General features: G+C 36.1%; 4 protein-coding genes across 4 annotated transcripts in view; all 4 read left to right on the top strand.

The window, feature by feature from the left end:
- LOC116010128 (putative acyl-coenzyme A oxidase 3.2, peroxisomal) overlaps positions 1–8,543 on the top strand; it is a 17,181-nt gene extending 8,638 nt beyond the window's left edge. Inside the window, exon 2 of the mRNA XM_031249398.1 lies at positions 8,224–8,543. Coding sequence (XP_031105258.1) covers positions 8,224–8,260 — 37 coding nt within the window. The 3' untranslated portion in view covers positions 8,261–8,543. The remainder of the gene's footprint in view (positions 1–8,223) is intronic.
- Positions 8,544–9,981: 1,438 nt separating this feature from the next.
- Positions 9,982–14,449, top strand: LOC116010322 (acyl-coenzyme A oxidase 3, peroxisomal-like). The gene is made up of 13 exons (XM_031249675.1): positions 9,982–10,638; positions 10,878–10,995; positions 11,108–11,215; positions 11,309–11,481; positions 11,585–11,684; positions 11,894–11,968; positions 12,083–12,213; positions 12,344–12,479; positions 12,576–12,695; positions 13,285–13,431; positions 13,510–13,614; positions 13,724–13,825; positions 13,928–14,449. Exons 1-13 carry the CDS (start codon positions 10,169–10,171, stop codon positions 14,168–14,170), a joined length of 2,028 nt encoding a protein of 675 aa, XP_031105535.1. The 5' UTR covers positions 9,982–10,168; the 3' UTR covers positions 14,171–14,449.
- A 1,030-nt stretch (positions 14,450–15,479) lies between these two features.
- LOC116007640 (anthocyanidin 3-O-glucoside 2''-O-glucosyltransferase) lies at positions 15,480–17,161 on the top strand. Its single transcript, XM_031248378.1, has one exon. The coding sequence runs from the start codon at positions 15,576–15,578 to the stop codon at positions 16,953–16,955; it is 1,380 nt and encodes a 459-aa protein (XP_031104238.1). The 5' UTR covers positions 15,480–15,575; the 3' UTR covers positions 16,956–17,161.
- Positions 17,162–25,465: 8,304 nt separating this feature from the next.
- Positions 25,466–27,127, top strand: LOC116009880 (probable O-methyltransferase 3). The gene is made up of 2 exons (XM_031249058.1): positions 25,466–26,443; positions 26,671–27,127. Exons 1-2 carry the CDS (start codon positions 25,664–25,666, stop codon positions 26,971–26,973), a joined length of 1,083 nt encoding a protein of 360 aa, XP_031104918.1. The 5' UTR covers positions 25,466–25,663; the 3' UTR covers positions 26,974–27,127.
- Positions 27,128–27,552: the final 425 nt, after the last annotated feature.

Genomic DNA, 27,552 nt, shown 5'->3' with positions numbered 1-27,552 from the left:
CGACCTCCCTGAGCAGCGAAAGCCGCCGGTGCAGCACCTCCAGGCAATGCGTAATCATCACCGGCGATGAAGTCTTGCGCGCCCAGCAAGTCAGCAAGCTCAAGGAGCGTCACCGGATGTCCTCGAACCGCCAGCGAAGAGGTGACACCCTTGAACTCCGGTCGAAGGCCGCGGAACACGTACAGGTTCTGTTCTTCCAGCGTTACCTTCCGGCCGGCGAGAGCTAAATCTTCAACAATAAGCCGAGCTCGCCCGAGATACTCTGCCGTCGACGAATCTCCTTGCCGGAGACCATGGAGTTGGCTAAGCAAGTGAAGTTGGCGGGATTGAGAGGCGGAAGCGAGGGACTGCTCAATGGCATCCCACAACTCCTTCGATGTCCGACAGCCGACGGCGATGGAGAGCACCTCCTCGGACAGCGAAGAAACCAGGAGAGACAGCAACCCTTGATCACGGCGAGACCACGCAACAAACGCCGGATTCCGAACGCGGGCAGCAGCAGCGGACGAGGTAGCAGCAGACACGGCAGGGAGGAACTCCTCCGGGCAAGGACACGATCCATCAACAAGATCAATGAGATCATGGCCACGTAGAAACGGGAGAACCTGAGTACGCCAAAACAAAAAATTGCGGTGGTTGAGTTTGATGCTAATGTAGTGATGAGCAGAAGAGAGCGACGACACGGGAGCCGGCGCCGCAGAACTCACAGCAACATCTGAAACGGTCCGCTCAGAGGCAGAGCCGTCATTCGTAGCCATGGGAACAAGAACGAAACCCTAGCGACTGATACCAGATGAGAACAATTATGTTTGTATTAGAGTTCACAAAATATAACTGTAGGAATACAAGAGTATATATACAAGAGAATCATAAGTAAACTAGGACTGAGAATCATAAGTAAACTAGGACTGAGACTTATTGTATGACTCTATTATGTAGAGTCCTAATAATAAATAACTAGGTGTGTAAGTATCACAATTTCAGTTTTAAATAGTACAATATTTATCATTAGTAATAATTAATTTTATCCTAATTAAACAGTATCACAATTTCACACATAAGTATTACAATGCCTATCATAAGTAAGGATTTATCTTTAATTCAAATTAGTATTAAATTTTATACAATAAGTATTACAACTTATTTCAGAAGTAACATTTCACATATAAGTATTACAATATTTATATTATAATTATATTTTGTAAGCATCACAATGTTAGTTATAAGTATTACACTATTTATCATTATTAACAATCATTTTGCCCTAAATAATATTAGTGCATCACAATTTCGCATATAAATATTATAATATCTATTATAAGTAACAATTGATTTATTTTAAATTGGTATTAAGTTTTATGTTATAAGTATTATATGATTTACATCATAAGTAACAAGCAACTATCTTAGATTTAATCTATCTCACACAAGTGTGACTCTTTCAAGTCAAAATTAAATATTTCATGGTATCAAACCTAAGGGAAGTAGACATATTAAGCACTAGCTACTAATTTATTCACGAGTCACACTTGTGTGAGACCGTCTCACGGATCCTTATTCGTGAGACCGGTCGGGTCGGGTCAAAGCACCATGCAAATGTCATACTTATATGTGCAAATATCATACTTATATGCTCAAATATAACACTAATCAAGAATACAATTTTTGATACTTATAAGAGAAAAAGTAATACATTTTTCATAATAAGTAATGTTGACAAGTGCCCCTTACTTATAAGGGCAAATATAATACTTTTGAGGAAAAAAGTAATACTTTTAAATTGAAATGTAAAAGTATTGTATTTTCCCTTAAAAGTATTACATTTACCCTTATAAGTAACAAAAAATTTATTCCTGATTAGTATTACATTTGAGCATATAAGAAAATATGACATTTGTACATATAAGTGTTACAATTGCATATTGACCCGACCCGACCCGACCCGTCTCATGGTGAGACGGTCTCACACAAGTTTTTGCCTTTATTCACAATAAGCTAATCTTAACATGACAATGGATAATTAACTAAAAAAAAATAAGTAGGCAATTAAAAAAAGAAAGACAAATAATTATTCTAAGAATACATTATCTTCTCTTTACTTAAATCAAACCTTATTTGCTGTAGTACAAATTTCATTTTTTTATTCCAACTTTATATTGTTTTAATTAAAATGTACATTTTATTACAAGTTGATTTACTATGTATGAGATAAAATTTATCTCCATTTTAAGAAATTAAATGTAAAAATTTTAATATCTAATAAATCTTATACAGAAAAAACAATTCAAAATACCATTGGGAATTTACAAAATGAATAGTTCACATATAATAACAATTAATGTCTCAATATATCATATACACAAGGAAAACTTAAAATTCATATGTTATGACTTAATTTGCATAACTCTTTAATTAGTATTAGACAACATCAATAAGTCTCTATTATCATTATGTCATTTTTAACAAACATTAAGCTAAGTTAAGTTTTACTGAGCCATTGGTCGTTACAAAAATAGTGGTAGAGAAATAACAGTGCAGGAAATGTCGTTCCGCAAAAAATTGAGACTATGGCATTACTTGTGCAATCATCTAACGTTTAGACACCAAGATATTAGACCCATAAGAATCGAAGCAAAAACATAATCATATTGAAATATCAAATAAACGGAAATCAAATCTAAACATAAGCTGCCAAGGACCTTGTAGTCCAGTGGCATCAAATCCTTCCCTTTATACGGGAGGTGGTGGGTTCGAGTCTCAGTGGAGACAATACTAACTCTTGTGCTTCATCATGTTGAGAAAGTAGTTATGAACAGATACTGCATTCTAATAGAGTTAGTAGTATTCAAAATAAATGGATAATCACTAAGAAAAAGAGGGCTCAAATTAGGGGCTATCACCTTCCAAATGTTGTAACAATTTAAAGGAATTGGGGAAAACCCCCAATCAAGGGTTTACAAGAATGCACTGATCCGGATGGGAAGTTAATTAAGATTTCAGTGTTCAGTGTTTTTGTAGTCTTCTAGGGATGGACTCTATGGTATGATCTTTGAAAGAGTAAGACTAGGCACACAAGGTTAAAGAAACAAGTGAAAGTTAACCAATGATCAATATTAGGGGATTAAGCAAACAATCACAAATAACTATTCAAAATGATAAGGAAGGATTTGCGGTAAGGAAACATGTGAATATGTGATTCTAATGACATGCTTAAAGAATAAGGGGAGACAAAGCACAACTTCGGGTTCATTTCAACACAACTATAATATCATTTTAATATAACTACAGTTTTATGGGACAATATACACTAAAAAATTTAAAACTGTTATTCAGTATTACAGTTTTATTTCGATATAACTACAATTTCATTCAATAATATAAAAACAAATGTGAGGCAGTATATTTTGAGATGAATTGTAATATCAGTTACAAAGCTCCGTTACGACTTAAGGCCGCCATTTTTCTTACCTACTGAAATGGCGTCGTTTTGTGACCATAATCCAGAATGCATCCTAGACCATTACCGTATAACTACTGACCATATATTAATTTGGCTGGTAGCCCTACTCTATTATTTAAATTGAATATACAATATTGTCTGACTTTTTCTTCGATCATCGTCATCCGCCAAGCATCCGCTTGTTTTTTCTCAAAACCTTTTAACAAATCGTGTCTTCATCGTTCTCATCGATGGAGAGAGTCAAATTCAGAACCAATGTCTTAACCAGACACCTCAACCAACAAAACCCAAATCTCGACGATGATGTCCTACTCCAATCCTGCCCGTGCATCAGCTACACGCCGCCGGAGCTATCCGAACCGGCGCCGTGTTTCGACGTATCCGAGATGCGGAAGTTGATGGACGGACACAACTTGCAGGACAGGGACTGGCTGTATGGGTTGATGATACAGAGCAAGGTGTTCAACCCAAGATTAAGAGGCGGTACGGTGCATGTATGGGTACGGTGGATTATAACCTGCCAATGGAACAGCAGAGGGAGATGACGATGAGGAGAATTAGGTACCTCTTTGATTGTGGGGTGTTTCGGGGATGGCTGTCTGAGAATGGGCGGGAAGCTGAGTTGAGGAGGCTTGCTCTTTTTGAAGTTACTGCCATTTTTGACCATTCATTGTATACCAAACTTGGCGTTCAATTATATCTCTGGTATGTTTTCACTATCTGATAAGTTTAATTTTCATGTCCAATATTATTGTCCAGTCAAGGTTGACCCTTGCACTCTTTTTACCCATCAACATTCCAATCTTCAACTTACTTTTGGATCGAACTTCAAGTCTTTTACTCTTCGGTCTTTAACTTTCGCGTCTTCAGACCTTTAACCTTTACAACGACTTTTCGAAAATGATTTTTCGAAAATTATCTATTCACAACCTTTCAAGACTTAATTATCCTAAAGTTTACTTTACGGATTGAATTTACTTTTCTGTGAGTAAAGTTCGTTTGTAAAGTTAACCCTTCAAATTCAGATTGAAAATTCCTAAATCTAAAAAGTAAAAATGTTGGGATCTAATTATCTAAATTTCCTAACTTTATTTGGTATCATCAAATCTAAATCCCTAACAAATTGTTATTATTATTATTATTATTTTTATTTCAATCGTATGCCCACCACTATTTTCCTAAATAATAAACAAAAGAACAAATTGAAAAAAAAAAGAGGAAAAGATCTAGAAAAAAAAACCATATTGTTTTCTTTGCGGCACTAACCCAAGTTACCTAAATTCGACAACGCCAATATATTATGGCTGAATTTTTCGGCTAGAAGAATTCTATGAATGTTGTGGGGTTTGATTTTAAAATCTCAAAGGGTAGCATCATTGACTAAAAGCTATGTGACCATTGGACTAATGGGCCAAATTTTTAGAAAAAGTTAAGGTGTGATTCCATCCTCCTCATATTAGATTTATTATTATTATAATCTTAAAAGTAAATTTGTGTCAAAATTATAATGCAATGCAATTGTTATTTGGACACTTTGAATATAAACTTGTAGAACTAGAACATATTTAATATATAGCTCCCAAAATTTACTTAATCATGCAACGTTAAGCTTCATTAGCTCACATTCAAAAAACTACATAGGCTCTGTTTGGTAAAATAGCGGTTAGGTGATTGGGTTAGAGGGTATGATTACTTGATAACATTAGCTGATTGTAAAAAAGTGTTTGGTAAATTAGTTGTTAGCTTATAGCTGTTTGATATAATTTCTTTTCTCAAAAACCTAATTGAAAAAGTTTGAATTTTAGCATTTTGTAGTTACAAAAAGTTGATTAATCAAACATTTATATTGATTTTTTTTTAACTAAGTCAAACAACTAATAGTGGTCAAATAAGTCAAAATTGTCGGATAGACTAACTAGTTTACTAAACATGACCATAAACATGAAAATACAAAACTTAGTTAAACATAATAAAATGTTATAACTTTTTAAATGCTTACATTTAAAAAAAACATCATAAAAGGGTAATTTTGTATCAAAGATTCAAAGGTATATGTTTTTAGGTTAGAAAAGAGAAGGGTAATTTTGTAACAATAATATATTTTTTTCTCCCCAACTAATGCGGAATTAAAATATCAAGGGGTACATAAGATTCTAATTCTATGAAAATAACGAAATTTTCTCTCCCATCAAAGAATTTGTTTAACTTTGAAATTAAATGAGAATTAAGTGAGAGTAAAATTTTTATGGAATTAGAATCCCATGCCCCCCTCCCAGCACCCTCCCCCCCCCCCCCCNTATCTCTGGTATGTTTTCACTATCTGATAAGTTTAATTTTCATGTCCAATATTATTGTCCAGTCAAGGTTGACCCTTGCACTCTTTTTACCCATCAACATTCCAATCTTCAACTTACTTTTGGATCGAACTTCAAGTCTTTTACTCTTCGGTCTTTAACTTTCGCGTCTTCAGACCTTTAACCTTTACAACGACTTTTCGAAAATGATTTTTCGAAAATTATCTATTCACAACCTTTCAAGACTTAATTATCCTAAAGTTTACTTTACGGATTGAATTTACTTTTCTGTGAGTAAAGTTCGTTTGTAAAGTTAACCCTTCAAATTCAGATTGAAAATTCCTAAATCTAAAAAGTAAAAATGTTGGGATCTAATTATCTAAATTTCCTAACTTTATTTGGTATCATCAAATCTAAATCCCTAACAAATTGTTATTATTATTATTATTATTTTTATTTCAATCGTATGCCCACCACTATTTTCCTAAATAATAAACAAAAGAACAAATTGAAAAAAAAAAGAGGAAAAGATCTAGAAAAAAAAACCATATTGTTTTCTTTGCGGCACTAACCCAAGTTACCTAAATTCGACAACGCCAATATATTATGGCTGAATTTTTCGGCTAGAAGAATTCTATGAATGTTGTGGGGTTTGATTTTAAAATCTCAAAGGGTAGCATCATTGACTAAAAGCTATGTGACCATTGGACTAATGGGCCAAATTTTTAGAAAAAGTTAAGGTGTGATTCCATCCTCCTCATATTAGATTTATTATTATTATAATCTTAAAAGTAAATTTGTGTCAAAATTATAATGCAATGCAATTGTTATTTGGACACTTTGAATATAAACTTGTAGAACTAGAACATATTTAATATATAGCTCCCAAAATTTACTTAATCATGCAACGTTAAGCTTCATTAGCTCACATTCAAAAAACTACATAGGCTCTGTTTGGTAAAATAGCGGTTAGGTGATTGGGTTAGAGGGTATGATTACTTGATAACATTAGCTGATTGTAAAAAAGTGTTTGGTAAATTAGTTGTTAGCTTATAGCTGTTTGATATAATTTCTTTTCTCAAAAACCTAATTGAAAAAGTTTGAATTTTAGCATTTTGTAGTTACAAAAAGTTGATTAATCAAACATTTATATTGATTTTTTTTTAACTAAGTCAAACAACTAATAGTGGTCAAATAAGTCAAAATTGTCGGATAGACTAACTAGTTTACTAAACATGACCATAAACATGAAAATACAAAACTTAGTTAAACATAATAAAATGTTATAACTTTTTAAATGCTTACATTTAAAAAAAACATCATAAAAGGGTAATTTTGTATCAAAGATTCAAAGGTATATGTTTTTAGGTTAGAAAAGAGAAGGGTAATTTTGTAACAATAATATATTTTTTTCTCCCCAACTAATGCGGAATTAAAATATCAAGGGGTACATAAGATTCTAATTCTATGAAAATAACGAAATTTTCTCTCCCATCAAAGAATTTGTTTAACTTTGAAATTAAATGAGAATTAAGTGAGAGTAAAATTTTTATGGAATTAGAATCCCATGCCCCCCCCCCAGCCCCCCCCCCCCCCCCCCTGAATTTTAATTCTGTAAATTTCAGGAAGAAAAAAAAAGAAGATAATCATGAGACAAAATTATCCTCTGATTTTAACCTAAAATTGATATTTGACCTTCCCTTCTACCGGGTGAAGATTTGAATATTACCAACTCAAACAACTTAAAGTTAGGCTCCCCAAAATTCTACATACAGTTGAAGTCTTACGAGGCGTTTGGTTGGAAGGAATTACAATTCTATTCCCACCTAATTCCAAAGGCAACTAAATTTCTTCATTTGGTTGGATTCCCTCATTTTTATGGAATTAAAATCCCATGCCCCCCTCCCCCTGGATTTTAATTCCGTGGAGTTTAGGAAGAAAAAAAAAGATAATCATGAGACAAAATTACCCCTCCATCTTTTAACCTAAAATTGATGATTGACCTTCTCTTCTAGATTATAGCATGTATATTCTTCGACTATTGTCAATAGAAAACGTCGTTCCTAAACAATAATCATTCTAGGTTAACCTTAATCAAGTATGTTTTCTCAAAATTCTCAAGTATTTAAATTTGATGTGTTTATAAAATATTTGTCTAAATTTTGAACAACAAAAATTTCATTCTGTGCGTCCATGGTGGGTGTATTGTATAATGTTCATTTGAGAATAATAATAATAATAATAATAATAAGAATAATAATAATGTGCATTTTAAACATTATATTACTTATTTCCTTTCAATTTCTATTTCTATGTATACCAAACATTAAAATTAAAAGTTTCATTAATTTTAATCTTACAAGCTAAACATTGAAATTTAGACTCTTACTTAACTTTATTCTCATATTATTCTTTTCTCATAAAATCATAATTTGTTTCGTACCAAATTTCTTCTCTCCGCCGTTAAAGTTGGAGTAAGGTGTTGGTTGGGAAACTGAGAAGATAAGTTACAGAAGCGCAACGGGATTAGTCTGCACGCAACACAAGGATTGGAAGTATGGGTATAAATATCATCCATGCGTTAGTTGGTTTGGACGTATTATGGGATCAATATCATCCATGCATTAGTTTGTTGGAAACCTATGATGTCGCCATCCGATTCACCAATCATGTCCCATGCATTGATTTTTCTTTTGGTACGTTTTAACTACTTTTAAAAGATTATATTGATTTCTTAAAATGTTCAAACTCAAAATAATATATACTTGAAAAGGAACTATAATTCGTTACGTTTTTAGCTCTTTATTACGAGAAATATATTTTGAGTAATAATTAAGTAGGTCCCATATTGTCAAATAGTTTATAATTCAGTGACCTCTATGATTTTTTCAACAGATTATAGTTATATTTAATTAAATTAAATCCAATTAGATAGTGTCACATTAGAACATCTCCAAGAGAAGTTTTTGAGGTTTATTATTATTATTATTATTTAATGAGATATAGTGTGACTTGGATGAGTGAGAATGTAAGAAAGAGAAAAGAATAAAATTTAAGGAATGATGTTTTTTCTTTGGATCCCACAGAAGAAGAAAAACAAAAGGCAATGTCGCGCACAAGCTGTGTCAATTTGGGAGCGTGGGCCTGAATTTTTTTTTTCTTCTCTCCTCTATATGATGTGAACCAACAAAAACCATGAAACAACCTTTGTTGAGGATGCTCTTTAAAAAGTCAATAATAAGATATAAAGGTCATGTTTGGTAAAACAATTAGCTTATCAGTCAATTTTGACTACTATTAGTTGTTTGACTTGATTAAAAAATTAATATAAATATTTAGTTAATCAGCTTTTTGTAATTCAAAATGCTAAAGTTCAAAAAACTACTCAAAGCAACTTTTTCAATTAGTTTTTTGAAAAAAAAAAATTATACTAAACAACTATTAATTAACAGCTAATTTAACAAACATTTTTTTTTACAATCAACTAATATTATCAACTAATTATATCATCTAGCTCAATCAGCTAACAATCATTTATGAAACCAGTCAAAGCTTCAAGAGGGGTGTGTGTAAAGATGTTAATTATCAATATGAACTTGATGAAGAATTTTCTGAGACTTTTCTCGAGGATAGGGATGACACCCCTGACCCTCACATTGACCCCATACATTGAATATAATCTTGGCACAATCCCCAAATCCATTATATTTTTTTATATATTGATATTTGTGCAAGAGTTTGGCCCTGTTTGGTAAATAATCAGTCTATCAGTCAATTTTGACTTATTTGATTACTATTAGTTGTTTGGTTAACAAGCTTTTTGTAACTCCAAAATACTAAAATTCAAAAGACTACTCAAAGCAGCATTTTCAATTAGCTTTTTAAGAAAATAAATTATACTAAACAGCTATCAGCTAACAGCTAATCTATCAAACTACTTTTTACAATCAACCAATGTTATTAACAAATCATGCCTTTTAACCCAAACAGCCAATCCAATCAGCCCAGCCAACAGCCATTTACTTAAGAAAATAAACAAAGAAAAAATAGTTAATTTAATCAATGAATAGTATGTCGAACAGATAAAATGAGAGGGAATATTGTGATAAATCACTTGATGAGATAATGAGATGCTTTAAGTATTGTTATTGTTTACAATTTTTATAAATGTTACACTAATCGAATATATTTGAAAACTTAATATTGTACTTCGTAATAAAGAAAATGAGATGAGTATGAGGGTGGCTAGTGGCTTTTTTGTTCTCCCGCCGATGGCTGACCGGTCAGCAGAAATACACAATAAATATCGTCCGTCAATTTCTTGGATCGACATCTGCTGAAGCAAATGTTTCTTTAATCTCAATTCTCAAAGCCTAATCAACACTGGAGATTGGAGCCTTCATCGTTATCGTCCATGGAGAAAGCCAATTTCAGAACCCATGTCCTTACCAGACACCTAAACCAAGAAAACCCATGTTTTGACGATGATATCCTGCTACAATCCTCGCCGTGCATCGGCTACACGCCGCCGGAGCTATCCGAGCCGGCGGCGTCTTTCGACGTAGCCGAGATGCGGAAGTTGATGGACGGACACAACTTGCAGGAGAGGGATTGGCTGTATGGCCTCATGATACAGAGCAGGCTGTTCAACCCAAGATCAAGGGGTGGTAAGGTGTTTGTATGGCCGGATTTTAACCAGTCGATGGAGCAGCAGAGAGAGATCACGATGAGGAGAGTCGCGTACCTCTTGGATTGCGGGGTGTTCCGGGGATGGCTCACTGAGAAAGGACCGGAAGCTGAGTTGAGGAAGCTTGCTCTTTTGGATATTGTTACCGTTTTTGACCATTCATTGTCTATCAAACTTGGCGTTCATTTCTTTCTCTGGTACGCCCGTTCTGCGATTTAACAGTCATTTCAGTGCCTCAACGCTTGTCGTTTGCGTGATTGATCTTCAATTTCTTACGAACAAACCTATTAATCATGATTTTAGTCGCTTATAACTGCAAATTCTATGTATTCGTGACTGACTGCGTATCTGGTGTAACCTGTTAACGATGAAATTAGGCTTATAGATATGAACAATTGAACATATCAATTATGAGATTTCCTTTTCATGATTCCAGGGGAGGAGCAATCCAATTTTTTGGTACTAAGCGCCACCACGATAAGTGGCTGAGGGATTCTGAAAATTATCTGGTTAAAGGTTGCTTTGCAATGACGGAATTAGGGCATGGAAGTAATGTATGTGAAGGTTGCTTGTTTATATATTTCTAGGTTTAGTTAATGGTTGCTGTGACACCCTATCTTCTGTAATTTAATATGATTCCTTCAATTCCCTATGGCATTTTTCCAGGTTCGAGGTATAGAAACAGTTACAACTTATGACTCGAGTACTCAAGAGTTTGTCATTAACACTCCATGTGAGTCAGCTCAGAAGTATTGGATTGGTGGTGCAGCTAATGTAACATCTCTTAATCTTCATTGTTTCTGATCTTTTAATCTTCTATTCAGCAATGTGAAAAAGTACTGATGTTTTCTTGTAACCATATTGTAGCATGCAACACATACAGTTGTTTTTTCACAACTCAACATTGATGGGAAAAATCAGGGGGTTCATGCCTTTATCGCTCAGATCAGAGATGGAGATGGGAACATTTGTCCCAATGTTCGTATAGCTGATTGTGGCCACAAAATTGGTTTAAATGGTGTTGACAATGGTCGTATCTGGTAGTAAATTAAACCTCGTCTTCACTTGTGTTCAGGAATTTTATTATGTCTTTCTGCCTTGACGATGACCAGATCTTAAGATTTTCCAAATTAATGTCGCCAGGTTTGACAATGTTCGGGTACCTAGAGAAAATTTGTTGAATTCAGTAGCTGATGTGTCTCCAGATGGGAAATATCTTACTGCGATTAAGGACCCAGACCAGGTAAAAATGCCAAACTGGTTGCTTCCATCCAATGTATTCTGGCTTTCCCATTTGAATTCTCGAAGTTAGTACGTTAGGCCTTTGAGATGGAAGCATAGCCACTAATGTGACATCTTCTGAGCATAAGATCTCTGATTTTGATCCTCCATTCAGATGAATAGAAATTTAGGACAAAATTAGTGCATAACCATGCAATGGTTTATTTTCAGCGATTTGGAGCATTCATGGCCCCTTTGACATCTGGACGTGTAACCATCTCAAGTGCTGCAATTTACTCAGCAAAGGTAAAGCCAACCATAAAGCCCTTTGTGCTGAGAATTTTTCTAACCTTTTTTACGTGTATCGAAGAAGGAAGCTTAGCATATTAAATTTCGACACTCATTTTTATGCTTTGTCAGGTTGCCTTAGCAATTGCCATAAGGTACTCATTGACAAGAAGAGCATTTTCTATTACACCGAATGGACCTGAAGTTCTTTTGCTCGATTACCCAAGTCATCAAAAACGGCTTTTGCCTCTTCTTGCTAAGACGTAAGCTGTTTCTCTTTTGCCAGGATGGCGCTACATGAAGTGGCCTAGTTTTAGCATATTGTCAACATTATTGACAAGTTTCTTTAGCAATTGATGCATACTTACATAATACTGTGTTTTCATGTTGCAGATATGCTATGAGCTTTGCTGCTAACTCATTGAAAATGATGTATGTGAAGAGGACACCTGAAGCGAACAAAACTTTACATGTTGTTTCCAGTGCATTCAAGGCTACTTTAACTTGGCATAATATGAGAACCCTTCAGGTGGTAACTGGCACCGTATTTAGCATTTGGCTATTAACTGATAATCCAGTTTGCCTGATGATTTTTATTTTAATTTATATTTATAAATTGAATCAGGAATGCAGGGAAGCCTGTGGAGGCCAGGGCTTGAAGACTGAAAATCGTATTGGTCAGTTGAAAGGTGAATATGATGTTCAGGGTACGTTTGAGGGTGACAACAATGTTCTTATGCAGCAGGTAATATTATGAAGTAGCTTTACCACCTTTCTATAATGCTTGCTTCTAAGTGTGATGAAGTTTTCCTGTGCTGGAGTTAGAATTGAAATAAATTTCCCAAGTCTATTCTACGTTTCCGAAATTCTTTAATGAGCGTGTGGTATTGACATGAAAATAGAACTGATGGAATTGGAACAAGCAATTTCATCAGTCTTGATCAAAAATGTCAAACCCATCAGACAAATATTTTTGTTAGCTTTACCCCATTGGCCCTTGAAATGTACTTTCTTCTACCAACCATTTTTTCCATTGATATGATTTTACTCCACTGTTGGTTCATCAACTACAACTGGCAACTTTAAAAAAATATTCCACTTTAGGTTCAAATTGTTTGAAATGCCTGTACTTTGTGAAAATTGCACCATAATAGTGAGGACAGTTTTTGATGGAACGTTTTAAAGTCGAGCACTAAAAGTGCAAAGCCAAGTACATGGAAGTGTCACTATAGTCAAGGGACAAAAAGTGGAATAAATTCAAAAATGAAATATCAAGTTGCTTACTACTGATAGTTTGAAGATTTTAAGATAACAGAGAGCATTTATGGTACCAGGCTAGCAAGGCGCTACTAGCAGAATATATGGCTGTCAAAAGGACGAAGAAGCCATTCAAAAGCTTGGGATTGGAACACATGAATGAACCTTCCCCTGTTATACCTTCTCAGCTTTCAAGTGATGCCCTAAGGAGTATCCGTTTCCAGGTAATTAAAGAATTGCTTCCTTTTTCAGTTCTGGTAAATCATTTTGAATAATTGAGCGTTCTCACTCTATGTTTTCAGAATGACATACTCTGCCTGCGGGAGAGAGACCTTTTGAATCGCTTTGCTGCTGAAGTTTCAGTCAGGCTATCACAGGGTGAAAGTAAAGAATATGCCTTTGCAATGGTAATATATCGTTTGTGTGTTTATATTCATAGATCTCTCCAGCCTCCCAAACTCTCTTTCTTCACAGACTATACATCTGAACATGATGCTTCTCCTTTTTCCCTACCAGAGTTACCAACTTGCTGAAGACTTGGGCAGAGCCTTTGCAGACCGAGCAATTTTCCGAACTTTTGTAGAGGCCGAGGCTTCTGTAAACTCCATTCCCATTAAGGTAATCAGCAACAAGAATTCTAATTTACTCCTAGTGGACATTATAAGAGAAACAAAGCTAAAGAACCATGACATAACTTGTGCATATTTAACACTTTTGCAGAATGCACTTGGTCTCGTAAGATCAATGTACGCTCTATTCACAGTGGATGAAGATGCTGCATTCCTACGGTATGGATACTTGTCGACAGATAATGCTGCCACAATTAGGAAAGAGGTCGCAAAGCTTTGCAGTGAACTTCGACCACACGCGCTTGCATTGGTGAACTCCTTTGGCATACCTGATGCTTTCTTGAGTCCCATAGCCTTTAATTGGATAGATGCAAATGCTTGGTCTTCCATTTAAGAATAATAGCTCATGACCTACTGGAAAATTGAAGTGGTTGACATCCATGGTTCTCTTCAGCAAATAAGATGCAGAGAAGTTGTTCATCCCTCATCACATTCCTGCTTGTCATCATCATCAAATAAAAGCTACTTTACTATAATTATTACTTCTGTTAAAACCTGTACTTGTTATAGTAAAATGAATAAGGTAAATGTACCTTTATTATTTATAGTTATTCACTATTTGTCTGGAAGTACAAATAAATAATTAAAATAGTTATTCATTCATCAGTGCTTCCTTTATGGCCCACTCTTGCATCTCTTCTTTTGTTTTTAGAATGTTTTTGTTGATTAGTAACCCACGTGGCAACTCCTTCACCTATAGCAACTCTCACTGGCTGGGTTCAAATGAACATTGATAGTTGAAGGTAGGTTTTAGTTAGAAAAAAAAAACAAAATTTTAAGTTTGTAATATTTATAAAATTACTCCGTCCATTTTCTTCCATTGATTTTTACATTGAAGCTTGTTCTTACCTGAACCCCTTAGTTAAACCCTGTAGTCTTACCAACTCACCACCTTCTACACCTTCACGGTTCTATTCAACCCTTCAAATTCTTCTGATCTGCTTTCAGTGGTAAAAGAATGGATTAATGCATGGTACGTGTTCTTTAATTTTATGTGCGATGTAAACGTAACAGAGCCTACATGGTGACATCATTGACTGTGTTCAGATCTCTCACCAACCAGCTTTTGATCATCTCTCAAGAATCGTGCAATTCAGGTAGCCTCAACCCCCGGCCCATCTCTTTTGTCTGTATATACAAACACGATATGGAAAAAGTTTGGCCATGCTTATGGTGGTTGTCACATGATGAGCTCAACTTACCCGTTTAAGAAGATATACCTGCTCCACCACAATCTTGCATTACACATGTTTGATCCAAAACTGAAATAATATCAATTCCTATATTTTGAACTTACAAATGTTGGCTAAGTCAAAAAAAAAAAAAACTTGTTCTTCTCAAGCTAATTATCAAACCAACTTAACTGAAGTTGCTCTCAGAAATAATCTCATTCTAAACCTTATAGTCTTTAATATGTAACAAAATTTGGGTGGTGTCAATGGATAAATGTTATCCCTTAATTGAATGGATAAATGTTAGCAATTAAGTGTCCTAAGTGACCACAAACACCTCTTTTGGACTGCATGTGCAACAGTCAGTCAGGGCGGGTTGGTTGAGATTTGAGAAGTAAAAAGCATTTGGAACAGCCGGGCAAGTGAGATCAGAACAGCCCGGCGAGTGAAAACTTCAATCAATAAAGTAGCCAGTTGGCTATCATATCTCTGCATGCATAAAACATCTCACTCTCCAATAATTCATCACAATTGAATTTGCAGAAAGCTAGCTAGCTAGGTATTATTATGGGTTCTGAAGCAACAACTTACCACATGGCTATGTATCCCTGGTTTGGCGTCGGCCACCTCACCGCTTTCTTCCGCCTCGCCAACAAACTAGCCAATAAGGGCCACCGCATCTCCTTCTTCATCCCCAAAAACACCCAATCCAAGCTTGCATCTTTCAATCTTCACCCACACCTCATTTCCTTTGTTCCCATCACCGTTCCCTCCATCCCCGGCCTCCCTCCCGGCGCCGAGACCACCTCCGATGTCCCCTTTTCCTCCACCCATCTCCTCATGGAGGCCATGGACAAAACCCAGTCCGACATTGAGATCATCCTCAAAAATCTCCAAGTAGATGTTGTGTTCTTTGATTTCACCCACTGGCTACCTAGTCTAGCACGAAAGATCGGGATCAAATCAGTATTTTACAGTACCATAAGTCCGCTCATGCATGGCTTCGCTTTATCCCCGGAGCGGAGAGTTGCCGGGAAACAGTTAACCGAGGCTGATATGATGAAAGCTCCGGCCAGTTTTCCGGACCCGTCCATTAAGCTGCACGCGCACGAGGCGCGTGGGTTTACAGCCAGGACTGTGATGAAGTTTGGTGGGGATATAACCTTCTTTGACAGGATTTTTATTGCGGTTAGTGAAAGTGATGGTTTGGCTTACAGTACATGCCGGGAGATTGAAGGCCAATTCTGCGACTACATAGAAACGCAGTTTAAAAAACCCGTCCTACTCGCCGGCCCAGCTTTACCCGTCCCATCAAAATCCACCATGGAACAAAAATGGTCGGATTGGCTGGGGAAATTCAAGGAAGGCTCCGTTATATACTGCGCATTCGGGAGCGAATGCACCCTACGCAAGGAACAATTCCAGGAATTACTCTGGGGATTAGAGCTCACAGGAATGCCATTCTTCGCCGCCCTAAAACCCCCATTCGAAACCGATTCAATCGAAGCAGCCATCCCCGAGGAGCTGAGGGAGAAAATACAAGGAAAAGGGATCGTCCATGGCGGATGGGTTCAACAGCAATTGTTTCTCCAGCACCCATCTGTGGGCTGCTTTGTGAGTCACTGCGGATGGGCTTCTTTATCAGAAGCACTGGTAAATGATTGCCAAATCGTGCTTTTGCCGCAGGTAGGGGATCAGATTATCAACGCAAGAATCATGAGTGTGAGCCTGAAAGTTGGGGTGGAGGTGGAGAAAGGGGAAGAAGATGGGGTGTTTTCAAGAGAGAGTGTATGCAAGGCAGTGAAAGTTGTGATGGATGAAAAGAGTGAGATTGGAAGAGAACTAAGAGGCAACCATGACAAGTTAAGAGGTTTCTTGTTGAATGCAGATCTGGATTCAAAGTACATGGACTCTTTCAATCAGAAACTGCAGGATCTCCTTGGATGAATGGTTTTAGGGTTTTGGTTTTCCTGAAAAATGCATAATAAGAAGTGCAAGATAAGAGCACATATATATATATTATATATATATGCAGGTGTGGTGTGTTTGAGCTTGATCTGTATAATAAAGGAATTTATTAATCAATGAAAGCATGCAACTGATATTTAGGAATAAGACTGCTAAAAAAACATTTTCAAATGAGATTCCGAAAACTCTTGGATATCATATATATATATATGCATCGGCCAGCTTTGAATATGGTATGTAGTTTAATTTGTTAAAACACAATTACACTGTGCAAAAAGGATCCGCAGAAACAAGCCACCCTCTTTCCTTTTAGGGTGATGAAATGTATTCGAGGATGGATAAACAAGCCTATCTGAGAGTGTAAACAAACTAGTCTCTTTTGTTTACAGGGTAAATAATATAGTCTTTAGGGCTGTTTGGTTCGACTTATATAAGTTAGCTAAGGTTATATTTGTTTGGGATTAGAAGATTCCTATGTTTGATTCTAAGTTATGTAATTTTTTCAGGAAATATAAGATGACTTCCACATAAAGTTTTTAGCTATTGGAAGGGGATGTGAGATACATACAGTCTAATTTCTAGGTAATCTCACATATTTCTGTTGTCTTATTGAATCTAGCATTCCCTAAAGTAATCTAATATTTCGTGAACCAAATATTTGCTAAAGAGTACAGTATACATTAGAACTCTTATTGGGGTGACTAGAGAAATATGCAACTTATATAGTATTAGACTATTAGGTATAGTATTAGGTAAACAAGCTAGTCGGGCCACTCTTTCTTGAATCCTGATGCGATTGCCTATGGGTTTGCAGAGTGTTTTAAGAGCAAGTGAAACTAGCTTCGCTACTGCTAATATCATTCCTATGGGTGTACATATTAAAAACAAAAACCTAATACACTAAAATTATATTTATTATGCATAAATATGCTAATAAAATTTACACATTATGGGGCCACTTAGGAAAATTCTAATTATTTACAAAGAAGTTTTAAAAAATGTGTAATGTAGAGAGATTTTTTTTTATTATAATTTATGTGATATATGGATATATACGAGACTCATGTTTCTAACAAGTTATAGGAGGGTTATTGAAATTTTTTTGGAATTGAAGAGTTTGAAGTTAGGGAGTGTAGGGAGTGAAAAATAATTATGCTAAGGTGATTTCAATATAAGGAGAATAAGATATGAATTTTTTAATTTACCCATCCAATAATATGAGATTTTTAGGTTTTCTCATATTTAGGTTTTCTCACAATTAAGTTGAGACGGAAATTAGGACAAAATTCGCCACTTCCCTCGTAACTGAAGAATAAAAAATGAAAACGATCATTATTGAAAGACTGTGTTGGAATTTGTGTATAACTCAAAAGCTAAAAATGTAATTTTCTTATTTAATAATTAAAAGATGAATTGAAGCATGCATGTGGATGTTGTAAAACATCAGATTCTTATCCTCAACATTGCTTTTTAAAAGTGTTGATTTGACATCATATGGACAAAAATGTGTTGATTCAAAAATCTAGACAAAAATGTGTAAAGTACTAATGGGATTACCTTCTTTTCAAAACCCTATTTGAAAAGAAGGTAATTGGAATACCTTCTTTTATTTTCTTTTGATTTGACCTTAATGCCACAAAGAAGGCAATGCAATTGCCTTCTTTTCACTTTTTTTTTTTTTTTTTACTATACACTTTATATATTAATTAATTTGAGATGTAAACACCATTAATTTGTTTAATATATATGATTATAAGATCTTCAAAACAATTAAAGAATTGATACGGGTTTGATAAGCATCTTTCGTAATTCTATATATCTAGAACACAACTCTTCCAATTTTTATTACTTCGAATTTGTTTTTTAACAAAGGAGCAATGGATTACATAGAGGGCATATCGTCATCAACAACGGTGACTATACCACTAGACTACAAAATGCCATGCATACACGTATAAAATAAGAAAAAAATAATAATAACTACTATACTACTACATTACAGGAGTCATAATAATAATAATAATAATAATAATAATAACAATAACAACAACAACTAGTAATACTCGGCACTCCTACTAATAATAATAATAACTACTATACTACTACACTACAGGAGTCATAATAATAATAATAATAATAATAATAATAATAATAAGTACTACTCTACGGTACTCCTAATAATAATAATAATAATAATAATAATAATAATAATAATAACAACAACAACAACAACAACAACAACAACTAGTAATACTCGGCACTCCTAATAATAATAATAATTATAATAATAATAATAATAATAATAATAATAATAATAATAATTTCAAAAAATAATAATAATAATAATAATAATAATAATAATAAGAAGAAGAAGAAGGAGAGAGAAGGTTTACCTGTTAGTAGTTTTTAGTTTTTGTTTTTTGTTTTATTTTTTTTGTTTTATTTTTTTTTGATAAAGAAGGTAGTGTCATTACCTTTTTCTCAAAAACCCTAATGAGAAGAAGGTAATGAGATTAGTACTTTACACATTTTAGTCCACCTTTTTATTCCTACACATTTTTGTCTTATCATTGTCAAATCAATACAAAAATGTCAAGGACCCACAAAGAGATGTTATCCCTTGGCCAGGAGACGAAGGTCCTTGTCTCTATGGTTGGAGCGTCTCCGGCTGGCAGCTTTTTTTTTTTTTTTTAAATTATTTTATTTAAAATTATTTAATTTTTTTAAATTGATAACAGTACATCAGGTAAAACATGTCGTTTTGAATGAAATTGCATAAATTTGTGTAGTTTAAGGATGTAATTGCATTGTTTTTGAGTTCAATGACCTAATTGCATGTTTGGTGTGTAGTTCATGGCCTGTTTTACCTTTATTACTTTTTCTAATAATTTAATTATTGGGAAAGTGGCAAGCCGCGGCTAAAGTAGTTTAATTTATGTAGAGAGTTGGTAATTAAATGAAGCTGCCTGTAAATCTAACTGTCAAATATAATGGTAAGCTGCAATTTTAAGGCTATATGTTGCGCCCGCGGAAGTGGGATAGATCAGATTGCAACAATAATTTGAGAAAGAAAAATAAATGAGGCACATATTTTACGTGGAAAACCCCTAAACAAATTAGGGTAAAAACCACGGGCAAGGGTAGAAGAATTTCACTATGAGAAAATAGGAGTTACAACCACTCTCTAACTAACAAGGAGAAAACAAGGATAATTCTCTCTTGCTAGGAAGGAGAAATACACTCAACAAACTCTCTAATATCTCTAGTATATGATGGAAGAATAGAATGATTTGGGATGACAAGAATGACAAATGACCTCCCTATTTATAGTTGAGGAATATGGGGTCATTTTGTAGTTAGTCCAAAGTTTAGGGACCAAACAATAAATATTTTTGTTCAAACTTTGTAGGTGCCTAACTCTTGGACTTGCCTAACATTCTTGATCAAACTTTGCAACTTGCCTAACTATTGTGGCTGCTGCCAAATTAATCCATTTGCCGATAATCTCCCACTTGAAGATTAGATTGTAACAATCATATCTTCACACCATTCTTTCTACCTTGCACTTTCCATGTCGCTTACGTCTCTATCAGGCCACAGGAAGATCGACACCAAGTAAACTTATCAACATTGATTACCTTTGTTAGGAAATCTGCTACGTTGTCCGTGGTATGGATTTTCTGCAAATCTACTGTCCCTTCTTCCACCTTCTCTCGGATGAAATGGTACTGCACTCGTATGTATTTCGTCCTTGAATGAAATGCAGGATTCCTTGCTAGATGCAAGGCACTCTGACTGTCACAAACTAAAGAGACAAACTCTTGTTTGTGCCCGAGCTCCTCCAATAGCATTTTTTAACCAAATTGCTTCCTTACTGGCTTGTGTAGCTGCTACGTATTCTGCTTCTGTTGTTGACGTAGCCACAACTGCTTGCAGTTTTGAAACCCAGCTTACAGCTCCACCAGCAACTTTGAACACATATCCTGTCGTAGATTTACTTTTATCCAAATCCCCTGCATAGTCAGAATCCACATACCCGTTGATAAGAAAGTCTGATCCTCCATAACATAATGCAACATCTGAGGTCCCCTTGATGTATCTTAGGACCCTCTTCACACAGTTCCAATGCTCTCTGCCTGGATTCGCCATGTACCGACTAACTACTCCCACTGCTTGCGCAATGTCTGGTCTTGTACATATCATAGCGAACATTAGACTCCCCACCGCTGATGCATACGGTACTCGAGACATCTCCATCCTCCCTTCTTCATTGCTAGGACTCATACTTGAGGATACTTTGAGATTAATAGGAAGAGGGGTAGAAATTGGCTTACAATCTTGCATGCTGAAACGTGACAAGATTTTCTTTAAATAATTCTTTTGAGAAAGCCAAATCTTCCTATTACCTCTGTCTCGGTGAATTTGCATCCCTAGAATCTTGTTTGCTGGTCCGAAGTCCTTCATTTCGAATTTCCTAGCCAGTTGTGCCTTCAATTCATCAATGTGATCTTTGTTGGGGCCTGCGACCAACATGTCATCTACATACAACAGCAATATAACAAAGTTATCTTTTCCAAACCTCTTGAAATATGCACAAGGGTCTGCATTCAGTCTGTTGTATCCAAGGCACATGATGAAGGAATCAAATCTCTTATACCAACACCTTGGCGCCTGCTTTAAACCGTACAGAGATTTGTTCAACCTGCAAACCAAGTTCTGATTCTCTTTGTCTTCAAATCCTTCAGGCTGGAGCATATATATCTCTTCTTCAAGATCTCCATGAAGAAAAGCCGTTTTCACATCTAGCTGCTCTAGATGTAAGTTGAATGTAGCACACATCGCCAAAACTACACGAACTGTTGTTAGTCGAACCACAGGTGAAAATATTTCATTGAAATCAATACCTTCTTTCTGAGCATATCCCTTCACCACCAGTCTTGCACGATACCGCTCCACTTGATCGTCACCATTCCTTTTGATTTTGAAGACCCATTTGTTACCAATTGGCTTCCTTTCCTTGTGGTAGTGGCACAAGTTCCCATGTATTATTTTTATGGAGAGCTTCTATTTCTTCCTGCATTGCTGCCGTCCATTGAGAAACATCTGAGCTGTTTATCGTCTCCTGAAAGGTTGATGGCTCACCATCCTCTGTTAGAAGGCAGTATGCAACATTCCCTTCCATAACATAATCTGAGTGCCAAGTGGGACGTCTTCTTTCACGGTCTGATTGATGAGTTGTTGGAGCTCTAGAGTGTTCTGGTTCTGGTTCCTCGTGCGCCGGTTCTGCTTCAGAAGAATCTTGTTCAAATTCCTCCTCTACCTGTATCTGAGTAGTTTCTGGCTTTTCTTTTTCCGTGCTATCATCAACTTCTCCTCTTTGTAGCCTGTCCTCTACAAAGATAACATCCCTGCTGATGACAACTTTGTGGGCAGTGGGATCCCACAAGCGATACCCCTTTACTCCATCAGCATACCCCAAGAATCTACATTTCCTGGACTTCGGATCCAACTTTGTAATTTCCTGGGCATTGTACATTGCATACACAATGTTTCCAAATATATGGAGGTTTGAATAATCAACAGGCTTACCAGTCCACATCTCCATTGGTGTCTTCAGCTCGATTGCAGTTGATGGAGCTCGATTCACCAAATAACAGGCGGTATTGACTGCTTCTGCCCAGAATGATTTTTCTAAGCCCGCAGCCCTCAACATTGCTCTTGTCCTTTCCAGCAAGGTTCTGTTCATCCGCTCTGCCACTCCATTTTGTTGAGGAGTGTATGCCACCGTGAATTGCCTTTTGATGCCTTCCTTCTTGCAGAAGTCATCAAATTCATCACTTGTATATTCCCCTCCATTATCTGTCCTGAAACACTTGATCTTCTTCCCGGAATCAAGTTCCACCCGTGCTTTGAAGGCTTTGAAAATCGCAAACACATCTGACTTTCTCTTGATAGGGTACACCCAGCATCTCCTAGAGTNATTCTAGAACAGCCTTGCCTCTAGAATTTGACGTGCTGAATTTAAGACGATGTTGCTTACTTGTTATACAATGCTCACACAAAGGAAGTGATACCTTTGTTAACCCCGGAAGTAGCTTTTGCTCCACAAGAATCTCCATTCCTTGTTCTGACATGTGCCCAAGTTTCTGATGCCATAGCAACGTAGAGTCTGGACTACATGCGGCAACCGATGCCTCTGCTTCTTGCAAAGTCTCTCCCTTCAGCATGTATAGATTTGCAGCTATCTTCTCCCCTTTCATCACCACAAGCGCTCCTTGGAAAATCTTCATGATTCCTTTCTGTGTTTCAATCATGGTTGCACTATTATCCAATATTCCATAGGATAATAGATTTTTCTTCAAGCCCTTCACGTGCCGCACATCCTGAACAGTTTGGACTGTTCCATCGTACATCTTCAGCTTGATGGTTCCAATGCCGATAATCTCCAAGGCATGATCGTCGCAGCTGTACACAGATCCTCCTGAGATTGGTTCATAATGATGGAACCATTCTTTCCTTGAGGTCATGTGATATGTGGCTCCCGAGTCTATGAGCCATATATCCGCGAACCTTTTTCTGCCTTCCCTGGCTATTGGTGCTTCGCAACAAAGAGCACTTCCATCATCTGAGGTACTTGCAACATTTCCTTGAGGATTGGAATTTTGAGGTAAATTCCAACAATCTTTCTTCAGGTGACCCTTCTTTCCACAGTTGTAACACTTTAAATTCTTCTTACTTGATTTTGATCTACCACGACCACTGCTTTGGCCACGTTCTGTTGACCTTCCTCTCATCACCGTTAACGCCTCTGCCTGTTGCAGATTGACTTGTCTGTCCTCCTTGTTCTTGCGCCGACTTTCTTCTTCAAGAACTGCAGCTGCAACATCATCGAAGACTAGATAGTCTGTAAGGATGTTGTTTGTTAAGTTGATGATGAGCTGATCATACGAATCAGGTAGACTCTGAAGTAGAAATTCCGCACGCTCCTGTGGCTCTATTTTACAGCTTAGAGATGTAAGCTGGGAAAATAGAGTATTCAGCGTATTTAAGTGTTTCGTCACTGAAGTAGATTCTGACATACGAAGAGTATATAATTTCCTCTTAAGGAAAATTTTGTTGTGCAGTGACTTGGCCTCGTACAACCGGTTGAGGTGATCCCAAATCTCCTTGGCCGTCTTTTTCTCCTCGATGCTTGACAATACTCCATCTGCTATTGGTAGGTATAGATCCGCCATAGCATCCTCGTTCATCTCGCTCCATTTTTTGTCATCAGTAAAATCCACCGGCCTTTCACTGATAGCTGCTAGACAGTTGTCTTTCCTCAGGATAGCCTTCACCTTCAATTTCCACAATGAGAAATTTTTCCCATTGAATTTTTCAATCTCAAATTTCGCTGCCATATTGTTCTTGAAACAAATTCTGAACAATATATCTGAAGGCTCTGATACCAATTGTTGCGCCCGCGGAAGTGGGATAGATCAGATTGCAACAATAATTTGAGAAAGAAAAATAAATGAGGCACATATTTTACGTGGAAAACCCCTAAACAAATTAGGGTAAAAACCACGGGCAAGGGTAGAAGAATTTCACTATGAGAAAATAGGAGTTACAACCACTCTCTAACTAACAAGGAGAAAACAAGGATAATTCTCTCTTGCTAGGAAGGAGAAATACACTCAACAAACTCTCTAATATCTCTAGTATATGAGGGAAGAATAGAATGATTTGGGATGACAAGAATGACAAATGACCTCCCTATTTATAGTTGAGGAATAGGGGTCATTTTGTAGTTAGTCCAAAGTTTAGGGACCAAACAATAAATATTTTTGTTCAAACTTTGTAGGTGCCTAACTCTTGGACTTGCCTAACATTCTTGATCAAACTTTGCAACTTGCCTAACTATTGTGGCTGCTGCCAAATTAATCCATTTGCCGACACTATAAATATGGATGGATTGAGGACATGGGAATGCAAGAGTTGAGGTAGCAGTATAAGCCTCTCCAGTGAAGCTAATGTGCAAAAGTAGAGAGATTAATTATTATTATTATTATTATTATAATTTATGTGATTTATATGAATATATATGAGATTCATGTTCCTAACACGTTATAATTATGTGAAGGTGATTTCAATATATATAAGGAGAATAAGATGTGAATTTCTCACTTTACCCATCTAATAATATGAGATTTTTATTAGGTTTTCTGACAATTAATAAGTTGAGATGGAAATTAAGACCAAATTCGTCACTTCGTTCATAACTGAAGAATAAAAAATGAAAACGGTCATATGAGTTTGAATTTGTGTATAACTCAAAGGTTAAAAATGTAATTTTCTTGTGTAATAATTAAAAGATAAGCATGTGGATGTTGTAAAACATCACATTCTTATCCTCAACAAAAAGATGGTATCCCTTCAATTCTATGGCTCTGGAAGTTGTAAAACATCATATTCTTATCCTCAACAGTAATGTTATATGTAGTTTAATTTGTTTAAACACAATTACACTGTGCAAAAAGGATTCACAGAAACAAGCCACCCTCTTTCCTTTTAAGGTGATGAAATGTATTCGAGGATGGACAAACAAGCCTATCTGAGAGTGTGTACCCAGGCCAGGAAACAAACTAGTCTCTTTAATTTAGAGGTTGCAGTATAAGCTAAGCCTCTCCATCCAGTGAAGCTGAAAAATGGCATCGCTTCCACATATTGCAGAGAAAGATAGTGAAATTCTTGATGCTCAAACTCACATATGGAACCACATCTTCAACTTCATCAATTCTGGTTCCCTCAAATGTGCAGTTGAGCTAGAGATACCAGACATCATCCACAAACACGGCCAACCCATGACCCTCACCCAGTTGGTCAACGCTCTCCCAATCAACAACGCAAAATCCACCCATCTTGCTCGCCTCATGCGCACATTAATTCATTCTGGCTTCTTTGTGAACACCAAAATCCCGGAGAGCCAACAAGGATCTGAAGGCTATGCCCTCGCCCCGCCTTCCATTCTCCTCCTTAAAGACAACCCCTTGAGCGTCAGACCTTTCTTGCTAGCTATGCTTGATCCCATTTTGACACAGCCATGGCACAATATGAGTGAGTGGTTTCGGAACGATGACCCCACGCCGTTTGATACGGTTCATGGGATGACCTTATGGGACTATGCTGGTAAGGAGCCCAAGCTTAACCGCACTGTTAACGACGCCATGGCCAGCGATGCCCGGCTGGTTATGCATATGGTGGTCAAGTATTGCAGGGTAGTGTTTGAGGGGTTGAATTCAGTTGTTGATGTTGGTGGCGGCATTGGAACTGCAGCTAAGATCATTGCTGACGCTTTTCCTGATCTCAAGTGCACTGTGTTCGATCTTCCGCATGTTGTCCATGGCATAAAAGGGACTAAGAACTTGGACTATGTTGGCGGTGATATGTTCGCATCCATTCCTCCTGGAGATGCTATTTTACTCAAGGTAAATGTAAACCAGTTTAAATTACTCATAGATCAGATCAGTCAAGAAGTCCAATAATAGACCACTCTTGTGGAGAGTTGAACTTGTAACTTTATGGTTACCAAGTCAATAAGTTGACCTATTTGCTTGGGGTTGCTCATTCGTTCCAATATATATAATTATTCTTATTATAATATGACTTTCTAGTGTAACATAAGTGTACTTATGATTCATATATACATGTGCAGTGGATATTGCATGATTGGAACGATGAAGTAAGTGTGAAAATATTGAAGAAATGTAAGGAATCAATTCCCAGCAAAGAAAATGGAGGGAAGGTTATTATAATTGACATGGTGGTAGATAATAAGACAAAAGATGATAAGTCTATTGAAACTAAGATTTTCTTTGATATGTTGATGATGGTTCTAGTGTCCGGAAGAGAGAGAGCAGAGAAAGATTGGGCAAAACTCTTCTTTGAAGCTGGCTTCAGTGGTTACAAAATAATTCCAATCTTGGGATTAAGGTCCTTAATTGAAGCTTATCCTTGAGACTTGTGAGATTATTGATCTTGCTATATGTGATTAGATAAGAAATATGTGATAAATAATAGTGGGATGATTGCTACAAATGTATGTACGGTTGAATTGTAGATTACAAATTCAGAACTGCTAAGTTATTTAATTAAGTTTTTTTTTTTTTAAATACTCTGTTGATCGCTAATAATAATCTTTGTTATATTTGCTTTTCTAAAAACACATTTGCAAGGAAAAATGAAGACTCTATAATAATAACAAAAAGATCGAATAACCTGTTAAAAAAAAAAAAGAATAACCAAATATATTGGAATATAATCTTTTGTGACTCATCAATCCTAACACATTCTGATCCAACATATGTCTCCATGAGGCTGTAAAATCATTAATATACAATTAAGATATTAAAAGGAAGCTGAATAATTCAAAAAGATGCTCATATAAAGAACTTATGGAATACAAATATTTGATGTATCCTAGCTAATAGAAAAAGCTATTATTATATGTCAATTATTTAGCCAGTGACACTATTGCACTCCATATGGGAGGTTGTGGCCTCCCCTTTAGTGGATGAGGTATTGACTCTTTATGCTT

This window comes from Ipomoea triloba, chromosome 2 (assembly GCF_003576645.1).
Source record: "Ipomoea triloba cultivar NCNSP0323 chromosome 2, ASM357664v1".
Taxonomy (NCBI): domain Eukaryota; kingdom Viridiplantae; phylum Streptophyta; class Magnoliopsida; order Solanales; family Convolvulaceae; genus Ipomoea; species Ipomoea triloba.
Note: the sequence above shows the minus strand (reverse complement) of the source record. Positions and strands in the feature narration are given on the sequence as shown.

Excerpts from the sequence above, each read along its gene's own strand:
- LOC116010322 (XM_031249675.1), top strand. The coding sequence starts at position 10,169 with ATGGAGAAAGCCAATTTCAGAACCCATGTCCTTACCAGACACCTAAAC. Across the intron at positions 10,996-11,107 it reads AATTAGGGCATGGAAGTAAT|GTTCGAGGTATAGAAACAGT; the intron begins GTATGTGAAGGT and ends GCATTTTTCCAG. Across the intron at positions 12,480-12,575 it reads ATAATATGAGAACCCTTCAG|GAATGCAGGGAAGCCTGTGG; the intron begins GTGGTAACTGGC and ends AAATTGAATCAG.
- LOC116009880 (XM_031249058.1), top strand. The coding sequence starts at position 25,664 with ATGGCATCGCTTCCACATATTGCAGAGAAAGATAGTGAAATTCTTGAT. Across the intron at positions 26,444-26,670 it reads GAGATGCTATTTTACTCAAG|TGGATATTGCATGATTGGAA; the intron begins GTAAATGTAAAC and ends ATACATGTGCAG.
- LOC116007640 (XM_031248378.1), top strand. The coding sequence starts at position 15,576 with ATGGGTTCTGAAGCAACAACTTACCACATGGCTATGTATCCCTGGTTT.